Source organism: Elephas maximus, chromosome 21, assembly GCF_024166365.1.
Source record: "Elephas maximus indicus isolate mEleMax1 chromosome 21, mEleMax1 primary haplotype, whole genome shotgun sequence".
Classification (NCBI taxonomy): Eukaryota; Metazoa; Chordata; class Mammalia; order Proboscidea; family Elephantidae; genus Elephas; species Elephas maximus.
This window is the reverse complement of record NC_064839.1, coordinates 61,536,456-61,559,639: the sequence shown is the minus strand read 5'-3', so window position 1 is coordinate 61,559,639 and position 23,184 is coordinate 61,536,456. Positions and strand designations below refer to the sequence as shown.

Here is a 23,184-nt window from a genome sequence, read left to right as displayed (position 1 = left end):
TTCTGCTTAAAACCTACATGATTATATCTCGATTTAGAAATTTTGCGTTGACATTGCCAACCTTTCACTTAAGCTCTAAATCAATGGAACATTTTTTTAACCCTCTCCTTCCTTCATCTCCACTTCATTCCTATATCTAATCAATTGCCAACTGCTATTAATATGCTTTTGGTTTCCAGTTTCACTCTTCTCCATTCACTCCCTGTTGTTAGCTGCCATTGAGTCAGCCCCCCAAACTCATGGCGACCGCATGCACAATGGAAAGAAACGCTGTTAGGTCCAGTACCATCCCTATGATTGGTTGTGGATCTAACTGTTGTGGTCTATAAGGTTTTCATTCACTCATTTTTGGAAGTAGATTGCCAAGACTTTCTCCCTAGTCTGTCTTAGTCTGGAAACTCTGCCGCAGTCTACTCACCTTTATAGGAACATACACTCCATTGCAGAAAGATGAGTAGTGGCTAAGCATGAGGTGCACTGGCCAGGAACCAAACACAGGTCTCCCACATGGAAGGTGACAATTCTACCACTGAACCACCAATGCCTCATATTCACTCCCTACAGCCACTTTAATCCCAGTAAAACCCAGCGCTCTTCATGCCATTGACAGTTTCACACCCAACTAAATTTTCTATATCCGAGCATCGAAGACTGGGGTCGTAATCCATCTTGCTGCCTCATCTTTTACGATCTCAAACACATAAACTTTTTTTGTCCACTAATCCGAGACTTCTTGCCGCTGTGCCCTGGCAGAGCACTCCATTTTGAGTTTCCATGTCTTTACTTGAAGTGTACGTAATTCTACCTGGGATTCTACTTCCCCTTTCTCTGTTCTTTGAAATTCTCCACATCTCTCAACATTTATATCAAATACTACCATCTCTTCATTCACTCCTGGGTCTCCCAGGGTCTGAAAGCTCCTGCACCTCTGTAAATCCATGACAAATTGTATCCTTGCTTTCTTCAGTTATTTTTCAGAGCTTGGCATTATATCACTGGGCCTTCTCCTTGCTATAAGTTTATAAGTTTCTTAATAGCAAGGCTTTCTTTAACACATCAGGAGATACATGTATTTTAATTGAATCATGTATTTACCCATAATAATTTCTAGATTTATGTGGTGTCTTTGGCATTATAAATGATATATTGATCCCATATGTGTAAGCCATAAATGAGTGTTTAAAAATAAATTTTGCAAAAAAAAAAAAAGAAGTTAAAGGTTAGCTTTTGAATGGGTTATATAGAAAAGAGAAAATATTAACCTCATTCAAGGCATAAATAACCTGCCCTTGTTCAAAGGTCAATCAATTCTAAGGGATGGAAGAATCAATATTGTGTGCTTCTACCAGTTCAATACAACTCCATTCTCAGTTGCACATTTTGGACTGTTATCAGCATGATCTGTGAAAAATCAAGAAACAGCCTTAGATTGAACAGGAACCTGTCTTTTCCTTGAGTAGTTCAAACCTAGGCAGACACACATGTGAATTGACAATCCTATTTTTCAAAGACTATATTTTTGCTACACAAAATAACATTTGCTTATTGTAGAAAATACAGAAAAGAATAAAGAAGAAATAAAACATATTGTAATACCACTAGGTAGAAGTAAACACCGTTTTGGGGTATAGTCTTTCATAATTTTTCTCCAGTCTAATGTATGTAATTTAAAAATTATAATATTTTCCTTTCTATGACTTTTAATCTGCTTTCCAAATCTCACAATATACTGTCAAATTTTTATTATCTTAATGCTTTAGTTTTCAAATGTATTTTGTTTCCATTTGTCATTATTATAAATAACCACATCTTTGGATGCATCTCAGATAATTGCCCTAGGAAAAAATTTGTGTAAAATAGAAGGCACGATATAAAGGATGTGATACAGATAACCAAATGTCATTCAGAAAGATTATTTCTATTTCTACTTCCATGAACTCTAAACTTCCATGATCACTTGATAGCATTCTAATTCACCTCTGCCAATTTGATAGGTAAACCACAGTAAAACCTGTGAAAGCCAGATATTGTGTAGGGAGGAAACCTCTCAGAGAAGGAAAACTTAAGACTGCACTCTGTGAAAAGCAGACAACTCATGAGACTCAGAAAAACAAGACAGTCTGGTCAAGTTCTGGCTCTCACAGTTTTCATCATTGTTGCTTCAAATAACATTTCTTCCATAACAAGTTAGAGCACACATAACTTCACATTTTGATTAGATATCTATTTGCACTGGTACTTCAGTGAATTTTGTTTTGTTAATCTTTTTTTTTTTTTTAACTATGGTGCTTATGTTTTTCTTATTTGTTTATAAGAGCTCTTTATATATTAAGCACACCAATCTTCTCTCATCCTATATGTTGTAATTTTCCTCATATTGATTTTTATTTGTTTTTTGTATTTTTAAAAAGATTTAGTTTTATGTAAATAATTCTAATAAACTGCTACAAGCAGTCCTGGGATTATGAACAACTGATTTATGTTCAACCCATGGTTACAAACCAACCCCAGTAAAGCCTGTTATGTTAAAGATTCAAGGTTCACACAACAGTTCATAATAACAAATTGGTGCTGTTTGGGACAGGCATCAAAACATTATTATTACTGTATTATTATGTTAAAGATATTATAGTGTATCTGGAAGTGTTTCTTTAATGTTTTCTATGCGTAGAAAGGTACACTATATACTATACATTAAGACAAATATTTGACTAACTGACGTTAGATACAAATCATACCTAATTGTTCTGACTTACGTACAAATTCTACTTAAAGATAGACAGGAATGGAACTTGTTTGCAATCCAGGGACTGCCTGTACTTTACAATTTCTTATTTTTAGTTCATGTGCCCAGTAAGTCTTTCCAAGAGTAAAAATATATACATATTTATGCATATATTTCCCTCAGAAAAATATGTAGTATGATGTCAGATTCATTTTTTTTTTTTTTCACAGATACTTAAAACCTGTTTTGGTATTATTTTTTTTTTAATTCTGTTTTCTAATTTATTTGAAATTATCTTTATATGCAAATATAAGAAATGATTCTGGCCTTTTTATTTGTTCCGTTAATCCATGCTCTGTTTTACATTACCACATAATTTAAATTACTGAAGCTTCATAATGCTTTCCCACTTAATGTCTTATAGTGCGTTCCACTCCCTATCATTAATATTATTTTCAAAATTGACTTTGCTTTTCCAATCCTTTTATTTTTTACATAAACTCTAGAAAAAATTTGCTGTGTGTACAAAACAAATTATGTTGTGAATTTATTTCAAATTATAACTATACATTAATTTGGGAAAAACTGACAATTTATAATATTATATTTTTACATCTTGTTATATGTTTATTCCAGTACCACAACAAAATCTTTAGTTTTCCAAACTATATTATACTTTAAAATATTTGTTTTTATTTGATCACCTCTAGTTCTTTATATTGTTTTCAGTTGATACTACTGAATTTTTGAGGAGGACACATGTCATCTGTGAGTAAAGAAATTTAATAATTAGCTCTGTCAAAAGTAAGCTGGGTGATGTTGGGCAGATATCTCGATCCTTTCTAAGGTCCAATTTTTTCATATATAAATGGAGATAATGTGTCATTCCTACACTCAATGGTGTGTTGACTGGATTAGAGAAATTTAGTACAGTATCTGATGCAGTGTAAACACTTCATAAATATTAGTTTCTTCTATTTACTGACTTGGAAAAAGAAATATTATTCTAGTCTTAATTCACTGGATTACGTTTTTTTAATTAAATATGCATATTCAATTCTAGTATTTCCATCACTTATGAAAATTTTGAGATTTTTTTATTTTGGCAGATTTTTGACAAAATATTTGACAAATTAACAGATTGTCTAATGTTAGGCTACTCTCATTACTAAAATCAAAACAACTTGGAATTGCTATGTTATTTACAAATTATACTGCTTGATTTGATTTGATTATATTATATTTATATAGATCCACCTGTTTATATACACATGGAAAGTTGTTTTGTAGTTCTAGTGTTTGTGTTATACAAGGCCTATTAGAGTCATACTAATTTTGTAAAATAAATGAAGGAGCTTAATATAGTCTTATATGCATTTAAAATACATTTTATTACTTGGGAAGCATCTGAGATGTCAGAATTTGGGAAAATTGAGAAATCACCTATAAGTAGTGTCATTTTATAAAGTAATTGTCAACTTATTTTATATGATTATTAATTTACTAAATATCAGCTTTGATAACTTTTATTTCCAGGATTATACATTAAGAAATACTTCAAATGAAAGCATCAGTACAAATTTTGCTTTTCAATAAAGTTGACTATTTAAGGCCAACTACATCCAATGAAACTATATTTCTATATAATAGGGTAAAAAGAAAAGCTCATTTCAACAGACGAAACATCAACAAAAGGTGTTCTTTAAAAAAAAAGAAATCTAAATCATAAACCCCCACATGTCTGTCAGTCTGTTCTACTACAGTAGCTTGGGTGTTGCTGTGATGCTGGAAGTTATGCCTCTAGTATTTCAAATACCAGCAGTGTCACCCATGGTGGATAGGTTTCAGCTGAGCTCCCAGACTAGGACAGTCTAGGAAGAAGGACCTACCGGTCTACTTCTGAAAAAATTCAGCCAGTGTAAACATTATGAATAGCAGCGGAACATCGTCTAATATAGTGCCAGAAGATGAGCCCCTCAGTTTGGAAGGCACTCAAAAGACAACTGGGGAAGAGTTGCCTCCTCAAAGTAGAGCCCACCTTAATGACATGGATGGAGTCTAGTTTACAGGGCCTTGATTTGCTAATGTAGCACAATTTAAACTGAGAAGAAAGAGTTGCAAATACCCACTGATAATAAGAATGTACTAAGTATGAATCTAGAAAAATTGGAAATCATCAAAAATGAAAAGGAATACATGAACATTGATATCTTAGGCATTACTGAGCTGAAATGGACTGGTTGGCCATTTTGAATCAGACAATCGCATGGTCTATTATACTAGGAATGATAAACTGAAGAGTAATTGCATTGCATTCATCATCAAAAAGAACATTTCAAGAGCTATCCTGAAGTACAATGCTGTCAGTGATAGGATAACATCCATCAGCACACAAGGATGACCAGCTAACACGACTAGTCTTCAAACTCACACACCAAACACTAAAATTGAAGATTCTTACCAACTTCTGCAGTCTGAAATTGATCAAAGATGCATTCAAGATGCACTGATAATAAATGGTAATTGAAATGTGAAAGTTGGAAATAAAGAAGATGGAACAGTGGTTGGAAAATATAGTCTTGGTGATAGAAACGATGCCAAAGATCACATGATAGAATTTCAGAATACCAATGACTTCACTGCAGATACCTTTTTTCAACAACTTAAATGGCAACTCTACACATGGACCACACCAAATGGAATCCACAGGAATCAAATCAACTACATCTGTGGAAAGAGACCAGGGAAAAGCTCAATATCATCAGTCAGAAGAAGACCAGGGGCCGACGGTAGAACAAACCACGAATTCTTCATAAGCAAGTAAAAGGTGGAGCTGAAGAAAATTACAGCAAGTCCACAAGAGCCAAAACAGGACCTTGAGTATATTCCACCTGAATTTAGAGACATCTCAAGAACAGCATTAGGCATTCAACACTAATGACTGAAGGCCAGATGAGTTGTGGGATGACATCAAGGACATCCCACTTGAAGAAAACAAGAGATCATTGAAAACACAGGGAAAAAAGAAAAGACCAAATTGGATGTCAGGAGAGACTCTGAAACTTGCTCTTGAACATAAAATACCTGAAGCAAAGAAAGAAATGATGAAGTAAGAGAGATGAACAGAAGATTTCAAGGAGTGGCTCAAGAAGACAAAGTATTATAATGAAACGTGCAAATACCTGGATTTGCAAAACCAAAAGGGAAGAACATTTCTCATGCTGAAAGGACTGAAGAAAAAATTCAAGCCTCCAGTTGCAATATTGAAGGATTCTATGGGAAAAATATTAAACAACACGGACAGCATCAAAAGAAGACAGAAAGAATACACAAAGTCAAAGTACCAAAAAGAACTGGTCAACATTTAACCATTTAAGGAGGGCACATATGATCCAGAACCGAGGGTACTGAAGAAGTCTAAGCTGCACTGAAGGCATTGGTGAAAAATAGGGCTCCAGGAATTGACAGAATACCAATTGAGATGATTCAAAAAACAGATGCAGTTCTGGAAGTGCTCACTCACCTGTGCCAAGAAATTTGGAAGACAGCTACCTGATGAACCCCTTGGAAGGGATTCATATTTGTGCACATTTCAAAGAAAGGTGACCAAAAGAATGCTGAAATTATCCAACAATATCATTAATATCACCTGCAAGTAAAATCTGGCTAAAGAGCATTCAAAAGTGGCTGCAGCAGGATATCGAAAAGGAACTGCCAGAAATTTAAGCCAGATTCAGAAGAGGACCTGGAACAAGGAATATCATTGTTGATGTCAGATGGATCTTGGCTGAAAGCACAGAATACCACAAAGATGTGACCTGTGTTTTATTGACTATCCAAAGGCATTCGATTGTGTGTTATTGTTGTTAGGTGCCCTTGAGTCAGTTCCGACTCATAGCGACCCTATGCACAACAGAATGAAACACTGCCCGGTCCTGTGCCATCCTTTCAATAGTTATTATGCTTGAGCTCTTTGTTGCAGCCACTGTGTCAGTCCACCTCGTTGAGGGTGTTCCTCTGTTTCGCTGACACTGTATTCTGCCAAGCATGATGTCCTTCTCCAGGGACTGATCCCTCCTGACAACATGTCCAAACTAGGTAAGACGCCATCCTTGCCTCTAAGGAGCATTCTGGTTTTATTTCTCAGACAGATTTGTTCATTCTTTTGGCAGTCCATGATATATATTCAATATTCTTCGCCACCACCACAATTCAAAGGTGTCAACTCTTCTTTGGTCTTCCTTATTCATTGTCCAGCTTTCACATGCATATGATGCAACTGAAAATACCATGGCTTGGGTCAGGAGCACCTTAGTCTTCAGGGTGACATCTTTGCTCTTCAACGCTTTGAAGAGGTCCTTTGCAGCAGATTTACCCAATGCAATAAGTCTTTTGATTTCTTGACTGCTGCTTCCATGGCTGTTGATTGTGGATCCAAGTAAAATGAAATCCTTGGCAACTTCAATCTTTTCTCCATTTATCATGATGTTGCTCCTTGGTCCAGTTGTGAGGATTTTTATTTTTTTTATGTTGAGGTGTAATCCATACTGAAGACTGTGGTCTTTGACCTTCATTAGTAAGTGCTTCAAGTTCTCTTCACTTTCAGCAAGCAAGGTTGTGTCATCTGCATAACTCAGGTTATTAATGAGTCTTCCTCCAATCCTGATGCCCCGTTCTTCTTCATATAGTCCAGCTTCTCGTATTATTTGTTCAGCATACAGATTAAATAGGTATGGTGAAAGAATACAACCCTGATGCACATCTTTCCTGACTTTAAACCAATCAGTATCCCCTTGTTCTGTCTGAACAACTGCCTCTTGATCTATGTAAAGCTTCCTCATGAGCATTCTTCACAATGTTATCCATAATTTGTTATGATCCACACAGTCGAATACTTTTGCATAGCCAACAAAACACAGGTAAACATCCTTCTGGTATTCTCTGATTTCAGCCAGGATCCATCTGACATCAGCAATGATATCCATGGTTCCACGTCCTCTTCTGAAACCGGCCTGAATTTCTGGCAGTTCCCTGTCGATAAACTGCTGCACCCGTTTTTAAATGATCTTCAGCAAAATTTTGCTTGCATGTGATATTAATGATATTGTTCTAAAATTTCCACATTTGGTTGGATCACCTTTCTTGGGAATAGTCATAAATATGGATCTCTTCCAGTCAGTCGGCCAGGAAGCTGTCTTCCATAATTCTTGGCATAGACAAGTGAGCAACTTCAGACCTGCATCTGTTTGTTGAAACATCTCAGTTGATATTCCATCAATTCCTGGAGCCTTGTTTTTTGCCAATGCCTTCAGAGCAGCTTGGACTTCTTCCTTCAGTACCATCAGTTCCTGATCATATGGCACTTTTTGAAATGGTTGAATATCAACTAATTCTTTTTGGTATAATGACTCTGTGTATTCCTTCCATTTTCTTTTGATGTTTCCTGCATCGTTTAATAATTTCCCCATGGAATCCTTCACTATTGCAACTCGAGGCTTGAATTTTTTCTTCAGTTCTTTCAGCTTGAGAAACGCCAAGCACGTTCTTCCCTTTTGGTTTTCCATCTCCAGCTCTTTGCACTTGTCATTATAATACTTTATTTTGTCTTCTTGAGAGGCCCTTTGAAATTTTCTGTTCAGTTCTTTTACTTCATCAATTCTTCCTTTTCCTTTAGCTGCTCGAAGCTCAAGAGCAAGTTTCAGAGTCTCCTCTGACATCCATCTTGGTCTTTTCTTTCTTTCCTGTCTTTTCAATGACCTCTTGCTTTCTTCATGGATGATGTCCTTGATGTCATTCCACAACTCGTCTGCTCTGCGGTCACTAGTGTTCAATGCATCAAATCTATTCTTCAGGTGGTCTCTCTAAATTCTGGTGGGATATACTCAAGTTGGTATTTTGGCTCTCATGGACTTGCTCTGATTTTCTTCAGTTTCAGCTTGAACTTGCATATGAGCAAATGATGGTCTGCTCCACAGTCGGCCCCTGGCCTTGTTCTGATGGATGATATTGAGCTTTTCCATCGTCTCTTTCCACAGATACAGTCAATTTGATTTCTGTGTGTTCCATCTGGTGAGGTCCATGTGTATAAAAAAAATATTAGTCGCTGTTTATGTTGGTGAAAGAAGGTATTTGCAATGAAGAAGTCATTGGTCTTGCAAAATTCTATCATTTGATCTCCGGCATTGTTTCTATCACCAAGGTCATATTTTCCAACTACTGATCCTTCTTCTTTGTTTCCAACTTTTGCATTCCAATCGCCAGTAATTATCAATGCCTCTTGATTGCATGTTTCATCAATTTCAGACTGCAGCAGCTGATAAAATTCTTCTATTTCTTCATCTTTGGCCCTAGTGGTTGGTGCGTAAATTTGAATAATAATCGTATCAACTGGTCTTCCTTGTAGGCGTATGGACATTATCCTATCACTGACAGCATTGTACTTCGGGATAGATCTTAAAACGTTCTTTTTGACGATGAATGCAACACCATTCCTCTTCGAGTTGTCATTCCCAGCATGGTAGACTATATGATTGTCTGATTCAAAATGGCCAATACCAGTCCAGTTCAGCTCACTAATGCCTAGGATATGAATGTTTATGCGTTCCATTTCATTTTTGATGATTTCCAATTTTCCTAGATTCATACTTAGTACATTCCAGGTTCCGATTATTAATGGATGTTTGCAGCTCTTTCTTCTCATTTTGAGTCATGCCACATCAGCAAATGAAGGTCCCAAAAGCTCTACTCCATCCGCGTCACTAGGGTCAACTCTACTTTGAGGAGGCAGCTCTTCCCCAGTCAACTTTTGAGTGTCTTCCAACCTGGGGGGCTCATCTTCCAGCACTCTATCAGACAATGTTCCGCTGCTATTCATAAAGTTCTCACTGGCTAATGCTTTTCAGAAGTAGACTGCCGGGTCCTTCTTCCTTAGTCTGTCTTAGTCTGGAAGCTCAGCTGAAACCTGTCCTCCATGGGTGACCCTGCCGGTATCTGAATACCGGTGGCATAGCTTCCAGCATCACAGCAACACACAAGCCCCCACAGTACGACAAACTGACAGACACGTGGGGGATTCAACGGCGTGGATCATAACAAATTATGGATAACACTGCACAGAAAGGGAATTTCCGAACACTTAATTTTCCTCATGCGGAACCTGTACGTAGACTATGAGGTAGTAGTTACAACAGAACAAGGGGATACTACGTGGTTTAAAATCCGGAATGGTGTGAGTCAGTGTTGTATTTTTTCACCATACTTATCCAATCTCTATGCTGAGTAAGTAATCCAAGAAGCTGGACTATATGAAGAAGAACGTGGCACCAGGATTGGAGGTTGACCCTCTAACAACCTGCATTACGCAGATGACAGAAGCTCACTTACTGAAAGCCAAGAGGACTTGAAGTACTTACTGATGAAGATTAAAGACTACAGCCTTCAGTATAGATTACAACTCAACCTAAAGAAAATAAAAACCCTCACAACTGGACCAATAAGCATCATCGGATAAAAGGAGAAAATTTGAAGTTGTCAAGGATCTCATTTTACTTGGATCCACAATCAACAGCCATGGAAGCAGCAGTCAAGAAATCAAAAGACACATTGCTTTGGGTGAATCTGCTTCAAAAGATCTCTTTAATGTGTTAAAAAGTAAAGACATCACTTTAATGACTATGGCCCGCCTGCCCCAAATCCTGGTGTTTTCAATTGCCTCTTATATATGTGAAAGCTGGATGGAAGAATTGATACCTTTGAATTATGGTGTTAGAGGAGAACATTGAATATACCATGGACTGCCAGAAGAACAAACAAAGCTGTCTTGGAAGAAATACAGCCAGAATGTTCTTTAGAAGGAAGGATGGGGAGACTTCATCTAATATATTTTGGATATGTTATCAGGAGGGGCCAGTCTCTGGACAAGGACATCACACATGGTAAAACAGAGGCTCAATGAAAAAGAGGAAGACCCTCAATGAGATGGATTGATGCAGTGGCTGCAACAATGGGCTCAGGTATAACAAGGATTGTGAGGATGGTGCAGGACTGGACAGTATTTTATTCTGTTGTACATAGTGTTGCTATGAGTCAGAACAAACTCAATGGCACCTAACAACAACAACAAAGCATAAACTATAGGCTGAACCAAAATGAGCCAGGATGGAAGTCTGAGATAAAAGAAATGTTAAATTTAAAAAAAAAGGTAAATATTTGAAACAAATATGAACTGCAATAATCAATAATAGAGTGTCTGTGGAGGAAAAGCAGGATTTAACAAAAATACTATAAAATAATAGCATATACAATTAAGGAATTCATCTGAATTAAAACATCCTAGGATTCTTGTTAGATTTAGGAAGAGAATATAGATACTAATTAAATACGATTTTATTAAGAAAGAAAGGAAAAAAAAAAAACCAAACCCATTGCTGTCGAATTGATTCCGACTCATAGAAGGCTGTTATAAACAGTGTGCCGAATAAAAGAATATACATTTAAAATTTTGAACAAATAGTGAGAAAAAATAATATGAGGCAAACAAAAGTGTTATTCAATATATAGAAAGTCAAAAAAAGTAGAACATACAAAAAACAAATAAAATACATAACAGTACATCAATAATAATAATAAATGTAACCGAATAAACACTCTTAAAAACCAAAAATCCAAACCCATCGCCTTCAGGTCAGTTCTGACTCATAGCAATCATATAGGGCAGAGCAAATTGCCCCATAGGGTTTCCAGGAATCAACTGGTAGATCTGAACTGCCAACCTTTTGGCTAGCAGCTGAGGTCTTAACCATTGAGCCACCAAGGCTCCAATTAAATCCACCACTGTTTATTAAATGAACTTTCCATCAAGGATTAAATAAAAAAATACAACCAAATTGTATGTGGTCTAAAAGGGACACAACTGGAACAGGGATCACAGAAAGAATGTCTAAAGTTGGACAAGCCTATATCAAGCATAAATATTAATCAAAAGAAAGTTGGTATACCTTTTCACCTAAACCATAACTAGAGATAAAGTAGTTCACTATATAAGGATAAAATTTAATTCATCAGGAAAATATAATATTCTAAATATATATGTATATAATAATATAGCAAGAACATTTATAAATCAAAAACAGGCAAAACCTTAAAGGGCAATTGATAAAGTACCAAATAGTGACAAATGTTCACATACCTTTTTCACCATTTGATAGATGAAACAGACAAGAACCATCATATACAGACTATATAACTAAACTAGAAAGATTGCTGCATATAGAGAGAACTTTGAGCTAAACATTGCACAAAACACATTTTAAAGCAAAGATTAATTTTTATGCATATTGGCCATGTCAATTTTTTTTAAGTCATATTGCTAGCCTCAAGATATTTCAAAGACCTATATCTTGTAGAGCACATTCTTTGACTGAAAAGTGAATTAATAAAAGCATAATGAGAAAAACCACCATATGTTTTCAAAAAAGAACTAAACCCATGAGAAAAGCACCATGGGTTATGAAGCAATAATAAAGAAGATAATTGGAATTGAAAAACAACAAAAATACTATATATCAAACTGGGAGAATTCAGCTAAATAGTTCTTAGCAGGAAATTTATAGTCTTATATGTTTGTATTGGAAAAGATACTAGAAACTAATGAGGTAAATTTCCAACTTAAGAATTACAAAATAACAGCAGAATGAGCCCAAATACTCAAAGGAAGAAAATAATAAAAACACTAACAAGGTTCGAAAATGAGTTAACATTGTTCATTGGCCCTTTATGTGCTAATTATTATTAATAACAATAAGAAAAATAATAGACATAAAGATGATAAAATATCTTTTCCTATTTGCAACATTTTGGAAAATACAGCTGTATTGGTAATCACAAATATAAGAAAAGTGAATCAACTTTATTTTGAAAGAGAAGTAGGGCTAATAAAAATGTTAATGGAAAGGATATTCTAATTGGATAGGAGGAATTTCTTTTTTTTTTTTCAGATTTCCTCTTGCTATTATTATTATTTTTTTTTATTGTGAGATGATATAATTTGATTGATTAATCTTGTTCCCAAACTTTTCATATTCTGTAAGGTTTTCTTTTTATAAAACCATGTGTTGTTTTAAAACTTGCTCTCAAACATTATTATCTTTCAGTTTTCTCTTTAGTGCCTTTTTAAAACTGATATTCAGAATATATTTTTCACTGCTTATTAAAAGAACCTAAACATAAATTAATCAACACTTATAATCACATTACTACAGAGAGCTATATTTCTTAAATTAAAAATAGCTATATGCCCCTGCAAAATGGCAATGAAAAACAAAACAAAACAAGAAATGCTGCTGAGGTTGAGTGGGGATTGGAAGTCTTCTACATTGTGGATGGAATTCTAAAATGGTGCAACCACTAAGGAAAACACTTTGGCACTTACTCAAAAAGCTAGAAATAGAAATACCTTATGATCCAGCAATCCCATTCCTAGGTATATATCATAGAGATATAAGAGCAGTGGCACCAATAGACACATGCACACCCATGTTCATTGCAGCATTATTCACAATAGCAAAAAGATGGAAACAACCTAAGTGCCCATTAAGGGATGAACAAATCGTGGTACATACACACAGAGGAATACTACACAACTATAAAGAATAATGAGAAGTCTGAGAGACATCTTATAATATGGATGAATCCGGAGGACATTATGCTGCATGAAATAAGTCAATCACAAAAAGACAAATATTGTATGATCCCAGATATACACATGGAAAGCAAAGGTGGGAGGGGTGGGGAGGAGAGATCACATTCTAGGTATGATACACCTGTTATTTTTGGTGATGGGAAAGGCAATCCCAAATATGGGTGAAGTCAGCACCACCTGTCCAAGGTAAATAAAGACACTAAGACGTATACAAGAAAAAGGGACAATTTCAGTAAATGCCGTAACACATATAATTTTGCAACAACAGTATAAACAACCAAAAACACGTGTGTGGTTACTTAGATATGGATGCATATAAGTATATAGGAAGGCATATTCGAATGTACAGGTATATCCATAGGCATATGTATATATTACATGAGTTTACACTGCATATATATTCACATATATAACAAACCACATAGCGGGCACAATTATGGAGGATTCCTAGACAAATCCAAACAACTCCTGGGATTGGTTTACTGGCTTAAAGGGCTTGGAACCAAAGTCTTGGGGGACGACTTAGTCAACTGGCATAGCATACTTCACGAAGTTATTGTTCTACATCTTATTTTGGTGAGAAGCATCTGGGGTCTTATAAAGCTTTCGGGCCGCCATCTAGGATACAAATATGGGTCTCTACTTGTATGGAGCAAAAGAGAATGAAGGACATCAAAGGCTCGAAGAAGAAACTAGTACAGAGGACTAAAAGCCCACGCGAACCACAGCTTCTTCTAACGTGAGACTAGAAGAACTAGATTGTGCCGTTAGCACTACTGACCGTTCGAACTGGGAACCAAAGGAAGGTCCCAAATAGTATGGGAGAAAAATGTCGAACAAAACTTGAATTCTTAGAAAAGGCCCACTCTACTGTACTGATAGAGACTAGAGGAACACCTAAGACTATCTTCCTAAGACACCCTTTGACCTTGGAAATGAAGATATTTCTGCAAGTCACCTTTCAGCCAAATAATAGACTGGCTTATAAAACAAACAATATCACCCGTGTATAATGGTGCTCCCTTAAACAATTAGCTATATGAGACCAAATGTTCAAACATTTACCCAAAAGCAAAGACAAAAAGACACGAGGGGAAGAGAGCGAGATCAATGGAAACAGAATGGGAATAATGAGAATGCTGACACACTGTGAAAGTTATAACTAGTGGCACAGAACAATTTGTATAAAAATTGTTAAAGGGGAACCTAAGCTGCCGTGTAAACTTTCACCTAACAACACAATACGATATTATTTAAAAAAAAAAATTCTACTTACTAAAAGAAAAAAATAAGAATAGCTATATGAAGAATTACCTATTACTGTGCTTGGTGGTGGTATGTGTAATAATTATTTATGCTACACAATGTTTCATTCAAAAAATTTCACTATAACTATTTTAACACCCAGGATACCTCCATACCCATAAAATCTCTTAGTGACATTCAATTATTAGGGGTATAAGATATTCTTTAACTGCAACTGCAATTCCACCAAAGATAATGAATGTATTTGACCCATTCCAGGTGGATTAAAGAGTTAAAGGTGTAAGACAAAAACAATGTAATAAATAGGAGAAAATAAAGATTAATATTGATATAATCTTGAGTTGAAAATGTCTGAGGTTAGCATTCAAGAAAAAAAATTCACAATTAATAGATTCATTGATGTTAGTTCTTAATAATGTTAAATTCTATAATCAATCAAAGTAAATCTGACAAAGGGAATTTGGTGACTTTTCAGCTCTTATATGATTTATTCCTTTTTTTTTTTTTTTGCCTTAATATGCTGGCTAGGACTTTCATCAAATTGTGGTGATAAGAGATATCTTTATTTTTTTTCCCTATCTCACAGAAAATATTTGTAGAATTTCCCCAATAACAATGGTGTTTGGTGTAATTTTTTGATGATTTCCTTTCTTAGGTTAAGGAAGTATTTTTCTATTTCTAGTTTGCTAAAGGCTTTTGGTATTCTTAAATCATAGATTTTTTTTTTCTTGATTTAATGGAGACATTCAACTAATCTGTTAGTATGGCAAATTATATTAATTAATTTTCTAATTGTAGCTAGTCCTGCATCCCTGGAATAAAAACAATTTCTTGGTATGGTGTTTCATATATATATATATATATATATATACATGTATGTGTGTGTGTGTATTTTTGGAGCTTTTTACAGCCATGTCCATCCATGTGTGAGTTTGTGTTATAATTTTCCCTCATATTATTCTTATCAAGATTGGTATCAAGTTTTTGCTAATCATGTAAATAGGAGAATGTGTTCATTTTTTTATTCCTAGAAGAGTTTATATGATATTAAAAATATTTCTTACTTGAATGTTGGGTAGAATTGGTCAATGAAGTCTTCTGAACCCAGATTGTTTTTGTTGTTGTTAAAATTTTTTTCACTAATAATTCAATTAACTAGTAATTTCATTTTTTATTGTTATGGAATTATTCAAGTTTTTTTTTATTTCTTCTTGAATAAGAATTTAGTGAGTGATATTTTATGGCAATTTGTACATTTCACCTGAATTTCAAAATGTATTGGCATAATGTTGTTTAAAACATCCTTTTATTCTCATTTTGGTGTCTAAAGCAACTAAAAATTAGATAGTTGTGTTTTCACTATTGTCTTTCTTGATCTGTCTTTTGATCTGTTTGCTTGTTTTTTAAGTCAATTCAAAGAACCAACTTGTTTTATACTTTGTGCCATCTGTTATTGTCACTCATTAATTTCAACTTTTATTTATTATTTCCTTCTATAAGTCTTTTCCATTTACTTTACTGTCCTTGCTAAATTCTCGATGTGAATGTTTAGCTCATCGGTTTGGGGCTTTTCTTATTTTCTAGTTAATTATTTATTAATTAATAATTAATTAAGACTGTGAATTTCCTTCTAAGTACTGATTTAGCTGCATCCCTGGTGCTCCTTGGAAACTCTATGGGGCAGTTCTACCATGTCCTGTAGTGTTGCTATGAGTCAAAATTGATTCGAAGGCAACAGGTTTGTTTTTTTCATTTTTCTGGCATACAGTATGTTTATTATATTACAATTGAAGATGATTCCTAATTATAAGAACTTCTTGGCTGCATTAGATATTTAGACATTTATTTCTTAATATTAGAATCTGTGGGTATTTTTCTAGTTACCTTTCTGATCCTGAATTTTGACTTAATTTCATTTTGTCTGCGGAGATACTTGTATTATTTCCATTATTTTATATAACATTTTTATTTTTAAAATTACCTCTTTTGAAAGCACTGGAATTGAAATAATTTCCATTATAAATTTTCTGAGCTTTTAAGTCTCTTATATGAAGAATTAAATAAGATTTAAAAAAATAAAGCAAATTGTACTTAAGAGATGAATGAGCCTTCGTACTGATATGAGACTCAAATGCAACTCTTGATGGTATAAACTACCTTCTCCCCGGGGGTCACAGAGACTCTCCAGATGCAGTGTGTATACGAAGGGTAGCCGTTTGGAAATCCTGGGGAAGAAAGGTTGCCATTGGATTCTTGTAGAGTTTCTCCACATGCTAAAATGGAAAAAAATATATATATATGTGTAAATTGTTTGATTAAAAAAAGACTTACTCATATTTCATGAAAAAAGAGATCATTCTTTAATTTTTATTAACATAAAAAAATTAAATAAAACCAAAACCAAACCAAACCCATTGCCATGGAGTTGATTTTAACTCATAGCGACACTACAGGACAGAGAAGAACTGCCCCATGGAGTTTCCAAGGAGCGCCTGGTGGCTCATCCCTTGGTTAGCAGTGGTAGCAGTTAACCACTGGGCCACCAGGGTTTTCATATTAAAGTCAAGTTTTTTTGCCTGTTTGTATATTTTAGACAAGAGTATATATTTACATTTCACCAAAGGCTTTTTCTAAGTCAATTTCTCTTTATGTCTCTTTTACCAAAATTTCCTTATACACAATGGCATGACTATGGCTTAAAAAAAAAAAAAAAAACTGTTGCTGTCAAGTTGTTTCCAATTCATAGCAACCCCATCGGGCAGAGTAAAACTGCCCCACAGGGTTTCCAAGGAGTGGCTGGTGCATTTGAACTGCCGACCATTTGGTTAGCAGCTAAGACCTTAACCACTGTGGCACCAGCTCTCTGAACACCGTTAAATATAAGGAAAAATTATGAGTTGAGTAATCTGGCATTCTAGAGTTCTGGGCAGTACGAATGGTTAAGCGCTCAACTACTAACAAAACGGTTGGCAAAATTTGAACCCACCCAGAGGGACCTTAGCCCTGGTGGCAGAGTGGTTAAAAGCTCAGCTGCTAACCAAAAGGATGTCAGTTCAAATCCACCAGCTGCTCCATGGAAACCCTGTGGCATAGTTCTGCCCTGTCCTATAGGGTCACTATGAATGGGAATAGACTCCACAGCAGTGTTTGGTTTTTGGTTTTAGAGGTACTTTGGAAGATGCACTGGTGATCCTCTTGCAAAAGGTCACAGCCTCGAAAATCCTATGGAGCACAGTTCTTACTCTATAACACATGGGGCTTCCATGAGTCAGAATCAACTGAACGGCAACTGTTTTTTTAAATTCAGAATTCAAAAAGTTGTTCTTCATGGAAACCTTTCTCATTCATTTCCAAGGAGTCTACAGTCAACTTAAAGGTCACCCATATTCAGACTCACGTCAAAGATACCTAGCTGATATGGCTCTGGGACCAAATGAAACATTCCATTAAAATATTCAGTGTGAACTGAGACTAAATTTAATACTGACCAATGAATAATAACCTAGAAGTAGTTAATAAAAGCAATACCAAAATGTTATATACAATAAGCACCAAAAAAAAAATCTGAAAGATAAAAAATATCCTGGAAGGTTCAAGTTTTTCAACAAAATGCAGACATTTATTAACTATCTCTTTTCTATTGATCATAATTAGAACTTGCTGAAAAAACTATTATATTTTCCCTGGGTGGTAGACCTGGTTAATGTGCTTGACTGCTAACCTGAACATTAAGGTTTGAGTCCACCCAGAGGTACCTCGCAGAAAGGCCTGGTGACCTACTTCTGAAAAATCACCCACAGAAAACCCTATGGAGCACAGTTCTGCTCTGACACACATGGGGTTGCACTGAGATGGAATAGATCTGATGGCAACTGGGTTCACATATTTTTTAAGCCTGTCTAATCCCGTGAGTTTTATCAGCTATTGGAAATAGCAAATCATCGACTGCATGCCTCAGCGTATGTTTTATTGATACCCCAGAGCCATGTGAACACAGGCCAGGGCAGAGGGTAGTAAACAGCCCCTTGGTTCAGTTGAGGCCGGTGGTCAGAACCATTCTAAAATGGATTTTCTTGTTGCTCTTTCAAGACATGGTATGAACCTAAGCTGCTTTCAGTATCCTTAAATCAACTATGAGTCCTTCAGTCATTTTTATAACCTTCACTTAATAATTTGAAAGAACAGCTTCCTCTGAAGGAGACTACAGTGGAAACTGAGAAATTACCATATTACAGAGTCATAGCTACCAGCAGGAAAACTCTCACCTCATCAAATCCTCAATAAATTATACATGGTTCTGCATATCTTGAGGTGAATGAAGAAAGAAAGGCAATGACTTTGAAAACAAGAAATAGAGCTGTAAAAACAGTCTGATACAATATAAATATTTATTTAGGAACACAGATATTACGTTTGCACAACAAAATAAATTTCAAGTAGGAGTAAGCAATGTTTATTCTGATGAATAGGCAGATATAAGCCATTTTAGAACAAAACAAAAATGTTCAAGGTCAAAATACATAATTCAGCACGGTGCAATGAATCAGCTAGGGCACTTGATAAATGTAGCATTTACAAGAAGCTTTAGAAAAATGAATATTTGTTAAGATTTTATTAATGCAAACAACGTCCTTCTAATCATTCGGGAGCTGAGTGTTTCAGTGAAAAAAACTGTAATTCACAGCAGTTTAAAAATAAATTCTGTAATGATTAAAAGCTTTACTAAGCCACAGACGAGACTTGGACTGAAATGCCTGAAATGGAATAAAAACATTTAAACATATTTAATCCACAAGTGCATACAAACAATACTGTTCTGATTTTTTTTTAATGTTTTCTTAATGAAACATAAAACATGCATTCATGTTTCCCTTCAATTTTTAAAATATAACAAAGAAAATTTTGGTGTCAAATGATTTTAAAATAAGGAAACGTTAAAAGGAACCCTAAGTCATTATTTGAGCAATAATAGTGAAATTAATTATTGAAATATAGTAAAAGACATTTTAGTGGTAACTGTCTAGTCATATCCAAAGCGGCCTTTAAGATGAAGGACAAGTATAAACACCAAGAAGCCTTGGCCTACTTTGTTGTTATTGCTGTTGTTAGGTGCTGTCCAGTTAGTTTCAACTCACCGGGACTCTGTGTACAACAGAACAAAACACTGCCTCGTCCTACACCATTCTCACAATCATTGCTATGTTTGAGCCCATTGTTGAAGCCACCATGTCAACCCATCTTGCTGAGGGTATTCCTCTTTTTTGCTGACCTTCTATTTTACCAAGCATGATGTCCTTCTCCAGGGACTGGTCCCTCCTGATAACATGTCCAAAGTACATGAGACGAATTCTCACCATCCTCACTTCTAAAGAACACTCTAGGTGTATTTCTTCCAATACACATTTGTTTGTTCTCTGGCACTCAATAGTATATTCAATATTCTTCATCAACATCATAATTCAAATGCATCAATCCTTCCTTGGTCTTCCAGATTCATTATTCAGCTTTCGCCTGAATATGAAGCAATTGAAAATACCATGGCTGAGGTCAGGTACACCTTAGTCCTCAGAGTGACATCTTTGCTTCTTTACACTTTAAAGAGCTCTTTTGCAGCAGATTTGCCCAATGCAATGTGTCATTTGATTTCTTGACTGCTGTTTCCATGGGCACTGATTGTGGATTCAAGTAAAATGAAATCCTTAAAAACTTCAGTATTTTCTCCATTTATCATGATGTTGCTTATTGGTCTGATTATGAAGATTTTTGTTTTATGTTAAAGCGTAATCCATACTGAATACCATAGTCTTTAATATTCATCAGTACGTGCTTGTCATTTGCATATGGCACGTTGTTAATGAGTCTTCCTTCAATCCTGACTCAGTGTTTTTCTTCCTATAGTCCAGCTTCTCAGATTATTGCTCAGCATACAGATTGAATAAACATGGTGAAAGGATACACCCTGACGCACACCTTTTCTGACTTTAAACCACTCGGTATCCCCCTGTTCTGTTTGAACGACTGCTTCTTGTTCTATCCACAGGTTCTGCATGAGCACGAAAGCGTTCTGGCCTATTTTAGCATCCTTTAATGATTAGATCTACTTCCTCACTGCACTGTACAATTTGTATGGTTTCCCAGACTCTATGCTACTTCTGTATATAATCTGTGCTTTGTTACTCGAGCCCATATCAGCCGGGGCAGTGCTTTTCACATACTAAAGCTATCTCATTCATCCATACAATTATTTATGGAGCACAGAATTTATATCAGTGGGTGATGCAGATGGTTAATGTGCTCAGTGGCTGAAAGTAAGTTTGGGGTTTTGGGTTCATCCAGAGGTGCCTCGAAAGAAAGGGTGGGCAATCTACTTCCAAAAAATCAGCACTGAAAACCCTTACTCTATGCAACTTGTAAGGAGCAACATAACAATTTGCTTTTTATACTGCCTTAGAAACATAAGATACCTTCCTGGTTAAGTAACAATAACATACAAACTCCCTAACACAATTCTGCTGAAGAGCAGGGGAATTTTCATATAACATGATATTAAGATGCTCAAGCTACATATGAATTAAAAAAAATTATATGTAGTTTGTAATATTGCAAATTATTCTAATATTGTTTAAAAAATTTCTTAAACCTGAGATCCCACCCACTCTCTCCCACAAGGGGACTATTGTTCCCTATCTTTCCCGTTTGGATATTATCTCTATCTCTACCAAAATATTAATATTAGCATGTAAACATCACTCCTTAGACCCACCATCTCTCTCCACCTACTGCCACACTTTTCTCCTTTCTCCTTTAGCAAAAATTCTCAGAAGGGTTGGTATTTCTATTATTTTTCTCTTATTCCAATCCAGACTTCCAATCCATTTCAGGCAAGCAGTCATTACAGCAACCAATGACCTTAATCTTACCAAATTTAGAGGCTAAATTTCAAACCTCGACCTCAGCATCCTTGATATTGTTGATGATCCTGTTTGAAACTTTTTATTCACTTGTGCTCTAGGACAACAAACTCTTCTGAATTTTCTTTTACTTCATTGACAATTATTTCTTTCTTTCCTGGATCCTCTTCCTACATTCCTTAAAAGTCACATTCACTTACTGGGACTGATAAGTTTTACTGTCTCTTTTTCTCTGTCACCTGCATGCTCTCTCAAATTCTTCCACTTTGCTTCACATCAGCTGCAACTATCTTGTCTCTCATCTAAATAAACACAGTATCTTCTTAACTGGTCTCGCTGCTTCCCATTTATACCCATTACAATCTATTCCACACTCCTGTCAGTGATCAGAGGAACCCTCGTATCATTCTACAGACCAATTAACCTGATCTATGTTGCTGTTGTTGTGTGCAGTCAAGGAGATTCCAACTCATAGCAACCCCATGTGACAGAGTAGAACTGCCCCATAAGGTTTCCTAGGCTGTAATCTTTATGGGAACAGATCACCAGGTCTTTTCTCTTGAACCGTGAAACTTTTTTCTTTTTATTGTACTTTAGATGGAGGTTTACAGAACAAACTAGTTTCTCATTAAACAGTACACATATTATTTCATGACACTGGTTAACAACACCATGACATGTGAACACTCTCCCTTCTTGATCCTCGGTTCCCTATTACCAGCTTTTCTGCCCCCTCCTACCTTCTAATCTTTGCCTCTGGGCTGGTATGCCCCTTTAGTCTCATTTTGTTTTATGGGCCTGCCTAATCTTTGGCTGAGGGGTAACTTCGGGGGTGGCTTCATTACTGAGCTAAAAGGGTGTCCAGGGGCCATACTCTCGAGGTCTCTCCAGTCTCTGTCAGGCCAGTAAATCTGGTTCTTTTTTTGAGAGTTAGAATTTTGTTCTATATTTTCCTCCAGCTTTGTCCAGGACCATCTATTGTTTTCCCTGTCAGAGCACCATCTGACTGAACTGGACTCAGTCTGGTGAAGGCTGTGGGAGATGTGGCCCATTAGTCCTTTGGACTTATCTTTCCCTTGAATGTTTAATTTTCTTCATTTTTCCTTGCTCCTGAAGGGATGAGACCAGTAGAGTATCTTAGATGGCTACCCACAGGCTTTTAAGACCCAAGATGCTACTCACCGAAGTAGAATGTGAAACATTTTCTTTACAACCAATAGTACGTCAATTGAGCTAGATGTTCTCCGAGGCAATGGTTCCCCCAGCCCTCAGCCCAGCAATTCTGAACCACTGACCTTTTGTTTAGCAGCCAAGTGCTTTACCAGCCCTGCATTGTGTCAGGTCTCTGCTTACCTCTCCTGTCTTGCCCCATTTCTACTCTGTTTTTCCCTCTTGTGCTAGGCTCCTGATGTCCTAGAATTCTTTCAGTTCCTCAATAGTAGTAAATACTCTTGTCTCTGGGATTTTGCTCATGCTATTTCTTAGCCTGTATCACCCTTCCCTACCTGATTGACCCTTCTTATCCTTCTTCTAAGAAGTTTACCCTACAAACTTACATGGGGTGAGGCACCTTACCTATATAT

General features: G+C 35.8%; 1 protein-coding gene across 5 annotated transcripts in view; it reads right to left on the bottom strand.

Annotated features, from left to right (window-relative positions):
• TLL1 (tolloid like 1) overlaps positions 1 to 23,184 on the bottom strand; it is a 253,182-nt gene that overhangs the window by 80,684 nt on the left and 149,314 nt on the right. For all 5 annotated transcript variants that reach the window (XM_049864900.1, XM_049864901.1, XM_049864902.1 and 2 more), the window contains one exon: positions 16,848 to 16,963. In XM_049864900.1, the coding sequence (XP_049720857.1) occupies positions 16,848 to 16,963 (116 nt within the window). The remainder of the gene's footprint in view (positions 1 to 16,847; positions 16,964 to 23,184) is intronic.